General features: G+C 37.0%; 1 protein-coding gene across 1 annotated transcript; it reads left to right on the forward strand.

The window, feature by feature from the left end:
* Window positions 1-2196: 2196 nt before the first annotated feature.
* LOC131609155 (probable plastid-lipid-associated protein 11, chloroplastic) lies at window positions 2197-9713 on the forward strand. Its single transcript, XM_058880814.1, has 3 exons — window positions 2197-2783; window positions 2857-2922; window positions 9304-9713. Exons 1-3 carry the CDS (start codon window positions 2290-2292, stop codon window positions 9401-9403), a joined length of 660 nt encoding a protein of 219 aa, XP_058736797.1. The 5' UTR covers window positions 2197-2289; the 3' UTR covers window positions 9404-9713.
* Window positions 9714-13164: the final 3451 nt, after the last annotated feature.

Consider the following 13164-nt stretch of genomic DNA (forward strand, 5'->3'; position numbering starts at 1 on the left):
CTTTGTCTCCTTTACTTGAGCATTACCCTCATGATTCATCTTTAAGGATTCAAAGATATCATGAGCTGTTTCTCTGTTTGTTATCTTCTCATACTCAGCATGAGAGATAACATTTAGCAATATGGTTCTAGACTTGTGATGATTCTTGAAGTCTTTCTTTTGAGCATCACTCATGGCTTGTCTAGAAATCTTGACACTTTGAGCATTCACAGGATGTGTGTAACCATCCAGCACTAGATCCCATAAGTCACTATCTTGACAAAGAAAGTAACTTTCGAGTCTATCTTTCCAATACTAAAAGTTTTCACCATCAAAAACTGGTGGTCTATTATAGCCATTGAAACTATTGCTTCCATTACCATTGTTGTTTTGTTAAGGAGTAGGAGTAGATGAAGTTGTTTCAACCATTTTAACTTTGTGTTTTTCTCCCTGAATCTTTTGTCTAACACGGTTAAGTGCTTGCACCTAGAACCGGCGCTCTGATGCCAATTGAAGGATAGAAAAACACTTAGAAAGGGGGGGATTGAATAAGTGTATCTCAAAAACTTGGAAGATAAAAACAATCAACACAATGATTTTTATCCTGGTTCATTGTTAACCAAACTACTCCAGTCAACCCCTTTAGAGTGATTTACCTCAACTGAGGATTTAATCCACTAATCCAACTGATTACAATGGTTTTCCATTTAGATAACCTCTAAGTCTTCTAGAGTCTATAGATCACAACTTGATCACTATAGGAATCCTTTTACAATTAATGTAAAAATAAAGTTTACAAGAGTTTGAATGCTTCTAATAAAGCTGTAATCATAACTGTGATATTTCTCTTAAGTTCTAAGCTTAACACTCACTAAATATTACAAAGAGTTTGTGAGGTTGAAGATGAAGTTCGTAAGCTTTTGAATTTGACAGCGTTTCTGTATATTTTTCTCAAGTATTGTATTCAGCTTCTGGACAAAACTTCTATTTATAGGCGCTGAGAGGAAATGACCGTTGGGATGCATTTAATGCTTTGCGTGAATAGTACAACGCTGCATTTAATGTTTCACACTTTTGTCAACTACCTCGAGCCTTGCTTTTGCTGCTTTTACTAACTTTGCCTTTTGTAGCTTCTAACGTTCCTTTTGTCAGTCAGAGATTAGACGTTATAGCCTTTCATCTTGTACTTTCTTCTGGACTCAGATTTGTAGATAACAACGTTTGAATATCAGAGCCATCAGCTTTGGTGCAGAGCATCTTTTGTCTTCTGACTTTGAAGATCTTGAGCGTGATACCATCAGAACTTCAGAGCTTGTTCTTCTGAATTCCATTTTTCTGATGCTTTCCAGTTCATGTTCTGATTCTGCATGACCATCTTCTAATGTCTTGCCAGATCATGTTCTGATGAAGCCATCCAGAACTTTCTGAGTCAGTTGCTTCTGAGCGCTGATTTGTGCATACTCTTTATATATTTCCTGAGATGGAAAATGCAAAAGGATTAGAGTACCACATTGTCTTATACAAAATTCATACATAATGTTATCATCAAAACTAAGAATATTGATCAAAACATTTCTTGTTCTAACATTAATCCAAGCATGAAAGTGTGACCTAGGGTAATAAAACTAATATCTAACCGGGTCTAAATTAAAAATAATTTGAGTAGTAAAACCAAAATAAGTTAGGTAATAAAAGTAAAAAAGCCACGTTAGATATTAAAGATCCATCAACATTGCCACGTAGTCCAAGTTAACGTTTTTTTCCATAAAATTTAACGCAAATAACTATTTTGTGTAATAGAATAATTTTTAAGGGACCTATATGTAACTTTTTTTAGTTAAGGGATCAAAGTAAAACACTAATATTAAGTTAAGAGACCAAATGATCCATTAAGCTATTAATGAGTAAACTTGGAAAATTATAATATTTTAAAATTTTTTAGGTGCTATTGATTTTTTTTTAGAGACCACATCATGTGATTCAACTGGTTTAATCTTTATATAGTTTTGTTATAGTGGCATGTTTATTTAATTGATTTTTTTTATTTTATCTAGTTTCAACACGTGGTTCGACCAATAATCTAATAGTTGGATCAATAAACCAATGATCTAATACATTTATTGGTTTAATGTCCAAACCGATTTTTAAAGTAGTTAAGAGACGTGCACCGCACGTGGTTCCCACAATGTATTTTTCGAAGTTCCCAACCGTCAATTCTCTCTAAGCTCACTCACTCCACACACTCAAAAGTTCAAAATTCACACAAACTTTTAACACCATGGAACTCAATCACCACCACCACACATTCCCATGGCCACCACCTCCACCACCTCCCTTTTCCTTCACACCCCATTCAACCCTCAAAACTCCAACAAAACATTCCCCAAACACCGCTACTCTCACCCAAACTCCAACTCCTCCTCCGTCACAGCCCAATCAAAACCCGCCAAAGAACACCTCCTCTCCCTCATCTCCGACCAGGACCGCGGCCTCAAGACCCAAAACAACCCCACCAAACGAGCCTCCATAATCACCGCAATCGACGAATTGGCCGCCCTCGGCGCCGGCTCTGTAACCACCGGCGACTCCCTCTCTAGCACGTGGCGGTTACTCTGGACGACGGAGAAGGAGCAGCTCTTCATCATTGAGAAGGCTTACTTGTTCGGAACCAAAACTGGCGATGTGTTGCAAGTCATAGATGTTGAGAAATTGACTCTCAATAATGTAATAACGTTTCCTCCTGATGGAGTTTTCTTTGTAAGATCAAATATTGAAGTTGCTTCGTCACAAAGAGTGAACTTCAGGTGAATGAATAATTGAAACTAAACAATTTAATTACTGTAATTAAACTGATTATTAATTTTGATTTTTGTTCAGATTTACTAGTGCAGTGTTGCGGGGGCAGAACTGGGAAATACCTTTGCCACCATTTGGACAGGGTTGGTAAGTACTTTGAATTTATAATGCATCACAATCACATTCCATTTTGTATAAATACTTTTGATAGGTAGATAGAGTCGTCCCGAGTTTTTGGAGGTTATGTATAGGTTAGACACGGTAAATTTCTGGAAGCTCTGAATAGGTTAGACACGGTTCGGCCATGACAAAACAATTAGAAGCTCTATTAACTATGTTTTAGAAGAGATAAAGATTTTATGAGGTCCTATCGAAACACAGTTTAACCGTGACAAATTTTAGTTCTTGTACTGTAGTTCGTCTTGCACGTATTCAAAGACATGCCTGGCGGTAGAATATTTAGAACTCCCTCTGATCATTATTATAAGAAAAAGTTTGTTTTTTAGATACATGGAATAATGTATCAGATTTTTATATAGTCCAAATATATTGATTATTCAATGTATCTAAGTGAATCTAAAAAGTGAATAAGGATTAGAGGGAGTATTACAGTTTAGAAAAAATCTCTATGGTATTAGTGGTTTAAACTTTAAATGATCTCTCGCACAATTGTGTTATTTGTTGGAGAAGTGAAACAATTATGATTCTTAGTATTTTTTTGATTTTTTCTTACTATATACATGTATCTCTGGATTCAAACAATTTAGTTTATAGGAGTCAAGCTCATTGTGAGGAGGTTTCTTATGTATCTATAAATATCTATGTACTAGTGATTTGTAAACATGCCGAGAAGCCAAGAATTCCAAAAAAAAATAAGTTTCTAAAGAAAGTTGAGTACACAACCTTGTAAATTCACTCCATAGCTGATTGGCTATAGAAAAATCAATGATCTGGTCCAGTTCGAGTCTTTGATCAGTAACATTGTTAAATTTGTTAAACTAAGCCCAAATGATTGTTTGAGGACATATAAAAGTTTGCAAAAGTGACAATTTAGCTCCTGAAACAGAGCAACAAATCCAAGAATGACTCCAATATAAGCTTCTTCATTGAGATTACTCTAGGAGGAAAGATTGTAGGGTGGCTTGATTTTAAGTCATAATGAGATTTCTCAATAGGCCAAATGCAAGGTAGGAACACCATTCAACCATAGGATGCTTTTCTCAGTAATCTTTGTTTGAATTTGGAGAGCCCCCTCCCGAAATACTACCCCCGCCTCCATTGGTAGTGCATCCCCGACCAGTGACCACTATTCGTCTCATCCCTTCATCAGATAAATATCAGTTATGTAACTTTGTTATTTCCAACAGCAGAGAATCCTATAACTCGACAGTCGAAAGCTTGATAGAATCCTCTAACCTCGTGAGCTTCGTCCATTAAATCCTCTCCTTTCGTCATCTCCAGTGGTGTGATTGAATGTTCAATAGAATCTAGCAGGTAGGAACAATTGATAGCACTTGGAGGAAATGATAATTTGAAATAAGATTATATGTATTGAAAAAAATAGTAGAAGAGCCTCAGCTCTCATAAAAAGGAAACCAGAGCTATGTTCCTCAGAGAACATGGTTCTCTATATCTCTAGCTACTGACAGTAAAGATCCAATAATGGTAGCCATTGTTGAAAAATCAAACTCTAGACTGAAAAATATCTCTCAAAATGTTGAGAATGATTCTTATTCAAAGAAATTATAACAAACTGCTACCACGTTTTACAAGCTTAGCAACGTGGAAGTGGCTAAAATAAAAGAACAACTCAATAACTGATGCAAGACTATCTCTCCTAAATATTAGGATTATTGACTCAGCAAAATGAAACAACAAACTTGACTAAAACTACTGACCACTAATTATGCTCCACTTACTTATCATTTCCTCCCCTAAACTGACATTGCTAATAACAATCAGTTTACATCTGCTGTTGGTCGGACTCCAAGTAACCCACGAAGCCTTTCAAATACTTCTAGTTTTAGTGGCTTGGTTATGATGTCTGCTAATTGGTCATCTGTTCTGCAGTGCTTCAGCTCCAGCATACCATCTTTAGTTAGATCACACAAAAAGTGAAATCTCACATCGATATGTTTGCTTCTTCGGTGCATTACAGGATTTTTGGATAACTTAATTGTGGAACTATTATCACAAAATACTGTAATACACTTACAATGAGAATGACCAAATGCCTTGACATGCACAAGCAGCAGCTGCAATAAACTCTGATTCAGTTGTAGACAATGATACAACAGGTTGCTTTCTTGAACTCCAACATACAACTCCATTAGACAGCAAAAACGCATACCCGGATGTACTTCTTCTGTCGTCTATATCACCTGCGTAATCACTGTCGGTGTAGGCCAGCAACTCATCCTTGACTCCTCTCTTGTAGAACACCCCCATTTCTATGGTTCCTTTTAAATAATGAAGCACCCTTTTTGCGGCTAACATGTGTGCTTCCTTAGGCTTAGCCATGTACCTACTTATGAGACATACGACATACATCATATCCGGCCGGGTACAGGTTAAGTACATGAGACTTCCAACCATTTGTTTAAACAATGTTGCATCCACATCTGCACCTCCGCTGTTCTTTGTTAACTTAGTACCTGGAACAATAGGATTCTTCACTGAATTGCAATTTTTCATTCCAAACCTATCAAGGACTTCATGAGCATACTTCCTTTGGCACATATGAATACCTTCGGAACTTTGTTGTATTTCAACACCTAGAAAGTATTTTAATTTTCCAAGGTTTGTCATGTCAAACTCTAATTTCATAGAGCTTTTGAACTTCTCACAAAGGCCAATATCATTCCCTGTAAATATTAAGTCATCAACATAGATACTAACAACAAGAATTTTACCTCCTTCAATCTTGACAAATAAAGTAGGCTCATTGTTGCATCTTTCAAACCCTTCTTTAATAAAGTATCCTTCAATCCTGCTATACCAGGCCCTAGGTGCCTGTTTTAATCCGTATAAAGCCTTCTTAAGCTTGTAGACTTTGTCTTCCTTTCCTTCTTTCACATATCCCAGTGGTTGTTCTACAAATACAGCCTTATTTAGTTTACCGTGCAAGAATGCACTCTTCACATCCAACTGAAACAATGTCCATCCTTTTTGTGCCGCCAAAGCCAAAACAATGCGAATGGTATCCCATCGTGCCACCGGAGCAAATACTTCATCATAGTCTACTCCATATATCTGGGCGTAGCCTTTCACCACCAAGCGTGCTTTGCATTTATCAATCTCCCCACTTTCATTCAATTTGGTTTATACACCCATTTGACACCAAGTCTTTTTGCTCCATGTGGCAAGCTCACTAACTCCCAAGTATCATTTTTCTCTATGGCTTCAATCTCTAAATCCATTGCATTGCTCCATTTATCACTCTTTGCAGCCTCTTCATAATAGATTGGTTCTTCTTGTGACATAAAGAAAACCAAGTCTTGCACATTTTCCTCCTCCTTAGACAATCCTTCTCCACTAACATAATCTTGCATCCATATTGGTGCTCTCCTAACTCTTTCTCCATCTGAACACAAATTATTTCCTTCATGTGAGCTTGGTTCACTTCCTTCATTTGAGTCACTTGAGGCAGATGCTTCTTCTTGTTGTTCTTCATCACCTTCAATTTCACCAATGTCACTAGATTCATGATCAATATCTCCCAAATCAACCTTTACCTCTTCATTACTCCTCCCCCAATTCCAGCTCTCATTTTCTTCAAATACCACATCTCTACTTGTCACCACAACCTTAGCAATGGGATCAAAAAGACGGTAAGCCTTAGACTCATTACTTACCCCTAGAAGCACACATTTGTAGCTTTTGTCATCCAACTTCAATCTTTTTCTATCTGGTATATGCACATGACCAATGCACCCAAAAATTATGAAATGCTCGATATTAGGCTTGATTCCACTCCAACATTCTTCAGGAGTTTTATCTTTCACAGCTGAAGGCTTCTATTTAACACATGCACAGTCCATTGAGCAGCTTCAGCCCAAAAAATTCTTTGGCATTTGTTTCTCTGTAAGCAAACATCGGACCATATTCATGATGGTTCGATTTTTCCGCTCCGCAACTTCATTTTGTTGGGGCGTGTAAGCTGCTGTAAGCTGCCTTTTAATACCATGAGCCCTGCAGAAATCATTAAACTCGTGTGAATTAAATTCACCGCCTCGATCAGTTCTTAAACAACATATACCACTTCCCGTCTCCTTTTCAACAAGGTTCTTAAAAATCTTGAATGTTGAAAATGTTTCACTTTTTCCAGCTAAGAAATAAATCCAATTTTTTCTGCTGAAATCATCAATAAAGTTTAAAATGTACCTCTTGTTGCTATTTGACATTGGTGTTATAGGGCCACAAATATCAGAGTGTATCAATTGAAGTCTTTGAGATGCTCTCCATTGGCTGATCTTTGGTATTGCTTCTCAATGTTGCTTTCCCACATTGCAAATAGTGCACACCTTATTTGTAGCTTTGAGTTGAGGCAATCCTTTAACAAGTTGCTTGGACTGCAACATTCTAAGACTTTGATGGTTTAGATGTCCATATCATTTGTGCCAAAGATCCGTGATGTCCTCAGAAGTTGCTTGAAAGCAGGTTATAGCCTGTGGTATAGAAGCGGATAGTGCAAATATTCGATTTGTTGAAATTTGAGTGTGCATTATAACCCCCCTTTTAGAATGATAAACTTTGCAAGCTCCATCTTGTATCAAAATAGCCAACCCCCTTTCTTGTAGTTGGCCAATGCTTAACAAGTTATTCTTGAGTTCAGGAATAAAAAATACATTTGTTATTACCTGAGTTACTCCTTCAAACTCAAGCTTGATATCTCCTTTTCCCATCACCGACATTTTTGAATCATTTCCAAGCTTCACCGAGTGTCTGAATTTCTCATCCAAATTCACAAACCATTGCTTGTCACCTGTCATGTGGTTAGAGCAGCCCGAGTCAAGAAACCAAATTCCTTCCCTCTTTGCTTTGTTCAATTCTACATAGGACATCAAAAGAATCTCCTCTTCTTCATCTACCTCCGCATAATTTGCAGCATTCCATCCGGCAGGGCATTCATACTGATAATGCCCTAACTTATGACATCTATAACATTCAACAACAACTTTGTTGAATCCTTGCCTACCTCTTCCTCGGCTTCTTCCTCTGAATGCTACTCGTCCCCTTCCTCTACCACCGAACTTGTCGTCATAGGAGACTTTAAGTGCTTGTTCTTCACCTCTATGCCCTTTCATCCTTTGTTCATGTACCAATAAACTGCTCTGTAATTCATCGATTGTCAAAGTGTCTAAATCATTTGATTCTTCCACTGAACAAACAACATAATCAAATTTAGCAGTCATATATCGTAAGATCTTCTTGACAACAACTATTTGGTCCATCTTTTCACCGTGCATCTTCATTTTGTTAGCAATTGTTAAAGTACGAGAAAAGTACTCATCAACTCCTCCTTCCTTCATCAGCAACATCTCAAACTCCTTTCTTAGTGCTTGTAGTTGGGCTCTTTTGACTTTGGTTGTTCCTTGGTATTTTTGTTTCATAGAATCCCAAATCTGTTTTGCAGTATTTTTCACAAGAATAGTCTCCAATATTGTTCGGTCTATAGCCTGAAACAAATAATTCTTGACTTTCAAATCTTTTAATTTTTGCTCCTCGATTTGCTTGCTTTGGGCCTCTGTCGGTACTGTTCCACTTGGAAGTGAAGCCATGCCGGTCTCCACTAAGCCCCAATACTCTTTCGAACGTAGAAAGCTTTCCATTAACATGGACCAATGGTCATAGTGACCATCAAATTTTAGAATTGCAGGTTGAACAAAACTACCTTCAGTAGTCATCTCTCTTTTTGTTTTTCTCTTTTCTTCTCACACAATCAGGCCCCTAGTAAGGAGCTCTGATACCAGATGTTGAAAAATCAAACTCTAGACAGAAAAATATCTCTCAATGTTGAGAATGATTCTTATTCAAAGAAACTATAACAAAGACATAAATAGCTACTACAAAGAAAACAAACTGCTACCACGTTTTACAAGCCTAGCAACGTGGAAGTGGCTAAAATAAAGGAACAACTCAATAACTGATGCAAGACTATCTCTCCTAAATATTAGGATTATTGACTCGGCAAAATGAAACAATAAACTTGACTAAAACTAGTCTTATGACCACTAATTAGTCTCCACTTACTTAACAGCCCTTGCCACACTCCCTGTATACTACCAACATTTTAAAAACCGGACGATAGCCCTTGCCACACTCCCTGTATACTACCAACATTTTAAAAACCGGACGATAGTTGAACTGGGAACCGTCAGTTTGCAGGTTATTGTAGTCTGCTTAATCAGTTTTTAGTTTTTACATTTTTTATTTTTACCTTCTTAAAAACTGGACGATAGTTGAACCAGGAACCGGGCCTGTCACATTTTGTTTATGTGATGCTATAATTGCATCCTGTTTTTGTAGGTTTGATACTGTATACCTCGACGAAGACCTTCGAGTTGTAAAGGATATCAGGGGAGACTATTTAGTTGTTGACCGGGCTTCTTATAGCTGGAAAGAATGACTAGAATCTTCACTGTCACTGTTTGTTCATCTTCATTAACGAAAGTTTCCCACTCATCTGCCTGTATGGTATCAATTCTGTCTTTGCATTTAATTAGTATCTAGCTTTGTCTTTGTATGTCTTTTGGCTGTGTGTACAAATTCATTAGTATTATGGTTGTTCATTTAGAGAATGCTACACTTATTCATTTAACATCTGCAAATATAGATTAAATCTATTCTGCTTCTTATATAGTTCCTGTTGTATCTTGAACTCTTTGAACCATCAGAAGGAAAGCTATAATCGATGAAATGTGAAAACTTGTTCGACATTCCTGCAGAGTTAGACATAATGCTATATTTATTTTATTTAGACATTTTTGAAGGATTCATTTTTTTAGTTTAAAGTTTATTAATTGTTCGAACAAAGAATGACGTTTCTAGGTTCTTGATAGGTCTCTGCGTTTATAACAGACGATTCCATAAATATGAAGCACTGATACAAATTAGGACATTAGACCTAACACTTGATACAAATATCTAGGTAATAATTTGAAATAAACAATCACACGTGTTAATTTTATATACAGGCCTGTTTTTAATCTGAAATGTTTGTGCTAGAGTTTTGCGATTATACGGTTGTTTGCTAGTTTAAAAGGTGATGACAAAACAAAGAGTTAAAGAGATATTAAAAGGCTGAAAGTAAAATAGGATGGCAAACTTGATTCAAACTAGAACATACAGAACTTACTATCTGATCAAAGGTGTGGCTGGTACGTATTGGTGTTTGACATTGTCACCGATATATGTAATTTCGTTCAATTTATGCATTCTCTCAAATTATTAATGGTGTCTACGTGTTATTGTCAATGTGTTGGCAAATAATCGATCAACCATGTGTTTATCATTGTTCACAAATCTATTGATGCACATTAATAGATTTTTTTACGGACACAGTAATTGTATTTACAACAAATATCCAAAAAAGTGTATCTGACATGTGTCGGTGTTTGACATTGTCTCCAATATATGTAATTACGATCAATTTGTTCACTCTCTCAAATTATTATTGGCGTCGACGTGTTAGTGTCCATGCCATTAGCAAATAATCGATCAACCATGTCTTTATCCTTGTTCACAAATCAATTGACGCACATTAATAGATTTTTCTTTTAGGCACAACAATAATTGTATTTACAACAAATATCCTGAGCACAAGATGTAGAAGAGCATGTAGGTAAGACCTAATTAATTACTATAAAATCAATTTGTAAGGTGATATGTGTCATTTTATATAAACTCTTTTCAAGCTCTATCTCTTGTCAATATAAGATTTTGAGATTTTTGCAATACACCCCCTCATGTCCAACACTATTGAGTTTACTGTTTGAATATTAATGGTTGACGGCCCATAGTCTGATCAATAAACTCTAAAATTTAGAGTTTGACATAATTCAATTTTATAAAACCGATTTGTAAGATTATGAGTGCCATTTTATATAAAAAAAAATTTCAAACTCTATATCTAGACAACATATGCTCAATATGTACCAAAGAATACCCAACATGATAAGTCGGGGCAACATGATTTAGAGTCTCCACAGATTCAGATTAATGCACCAATGAAGGATACAATGGTGGTTCATGACAATGTAGGGAGAGACCAGGTGCTGCAAGTTGAAAATTTGGTTGACAGCATTAATAAGGTGCAAGTTGAACTTTTGAATGACAACATTAATAAGGTGCAAAATGACAATATGATAATGTGGATGACTCTCCATCTCAGGACACAGTTCCTTGGGTGAAGTATTTGGTAGCATATGATAAATTGCATGCAGTGGCTAGAATGCGGGACGTGTACCGACATGATGCTCGACTGAGTGTGCAGAATGAGCAGCATGTTGATACCCAAAATGTGATCGTGTCGGATTCTCAATTTGAGGTTGTGCCAGACACTCTATGCCCTGCAGGTCCAACAGTTGATATTGAAGACACTCAATAGGTACCATTTCCTTTTGGTGGTTCAAGCCGATTTACATGTCATTACTAAGGCCTGAGCAGATGATAGTGAAGGTTTCTCACCATATATATCAAAACTGTTGGTGCACAATGAATAAAGATGGTGACAAAGAGAATAATAGAATAACGGCGTAAAAGAGATGAGAGAATCAATGTTGTATTCTACTATTAATGATAGCTATTACAAGGCTATTTATAAGAAAAGAAAATCTTGCCACATAAGCCCTAAAACAGTAAACTTAGTGAACAAGTCTAAGGTACAAACAGTACAATACTACAAAAATACTAAAGTACCCTTACTACTAAACAGCTAAGCTAATGGGACCCAGATAACATCTTCTGGTCAATACTATCTTCTGAGTAACCATTAGAAGATCAGTCCATCTTCTGAATATTGAATTACTCTTCAATACCATCCCTTAATTCATATTCTTCAATCAAAACTGACAACGCCAATTCCATCCCTCAAGAGCAGAAATTGATCCGTCTTGATCGCCTTCGTCAGAACATCTGCCACTTGCTTCTGAGTGCTACAGTGCACAACTTCTAATGTTCCATTCTGGACTTGGCTTCTCAAGAAATGATACTTAGTCTCAATATGCTTGCTTCTTCCGTGTAACACCAGATTCTTGGCAAGATTGATTGCAGACTTGTTATCAATCATCAACTTCAGAGGCTTCTTCACCCTAATCTTCAGGTATTCTAATAGATTCAGAAGCCACACAGCTTGACATGCAGCTACAGCGCCTGCGATGTACTCAGCTTCACAGGTTGATAGAGCAACAACAGGTTGCTTCTTGGAACTCCAAGAGATAGGGCCTCCCAGAAACATGAACAAATATCCAGAAGTACTCCTTCTATCAACTCTGTCTCCACACCAATCAGAATCAGAATAACTCAATAACTCTGATTCTTCCTTTCTCCCAGAAGGAAACAATATGCCAAACTTCAGAGTTCCCTTGACATATCTCAAGACTCTGACAGCAGCTTGGTAATGGGACCACTTAGGTTTACTCATGAACCTACTAACCAATCCAACTGCATAGCATATATCAGGCCTGGTATTACACAAATACCTTAGAGAACCAACCAGCTGTTTGAATACCGTAGCATCAACATCTTCACCTTCAGAATCAGAGTCCAACTTCTGATTCACTTCTGACGGTGTAACAGCAGCTTTGCAATTCTCCAACTTGAATTTATTCAGAAGTTCTAACTCATACTTCAACTGATGCAGAATGATACCATCTTCTGAGTACAGAATCTCCATCCCTAGAAAATATGACATTTTCCCAAGGTCTGTAATCTCAAACTCATTCATCAGCACCTTCTTGAACTTCATCAGATCTTCTGGACAACTCCCCGTAAGCAATATGTCATCAACATAAAGACACAACAGAATCATATTGCTTCCAGAATGTTGCACATAAACTCCATATTCCATCTCACACTTCGGAAACCCTTGCTTCTTGAAAAATGAATCAATTTTCAAATTCCAAGCTCTGGGCGCTTACTTCAATCCATACAGAGCTTTGTGTAATTTGTACACCATCCCTTCCTTATTCTTTTTCACAAAGCCAGGGGGTTGTGACACGTATACCTCCTCTTGTAATGGACTGTTCAGAAATGCAGACTTTACATCCAGATGCATCAAGGACCAACCTCTGTTCGCAGCTAACGCAATCACCAGTCTGATTGTTTCATGTCTAGCTACAGGAGCAAACACCTCAAAGTAATCTAGTCCAGGTTTCTGAAGAAAATCTC

The sequence above is a fragment of the Vicia villosa genome, linkage group LG6 (genome assembly GCF_029867415.1).
Source record: "Vicia villosa cultivar HV-30 ecotype Madison, WI linkage group LG6, Vvil1.0, whole genome shotgun sequence".
Classification (NCBI taxonomy): domain Eukaryota; kingdom Viridiplantae; phylum Streptophyta; class Magnoliopsida; order Fabales; family Fabaceae; genus Vicia; species Vicia villosa.

What these genes read in the sequence shown, in the direction of transcription:
- LOC131609155 (XM_058880814.1), top strand. Translation starts at nt 2,290, where the DNA reads ATGGCCACCACCTCCACCACCTCCCTTTTCCTTCACACCCCATTCAAC. An exon ending in TCACAAAGAGTGAACTTCAG is followed by an intron (nt 2,784 to 2,856) that starts GTGAATGAATAA and finishes ATTTTTGTTCAG; the next exon opens with ATTTACTAGTGCAGTGTTGC. An exon ending in CCACCATTTGGACAGGGTTG is followed by an intron (nt 2,923 to 9,303) that starts GTAAGTACTTTG and finishes CTGTTTTTGTAG; the next exon opens with GTTTGATACTGTATACCTCG.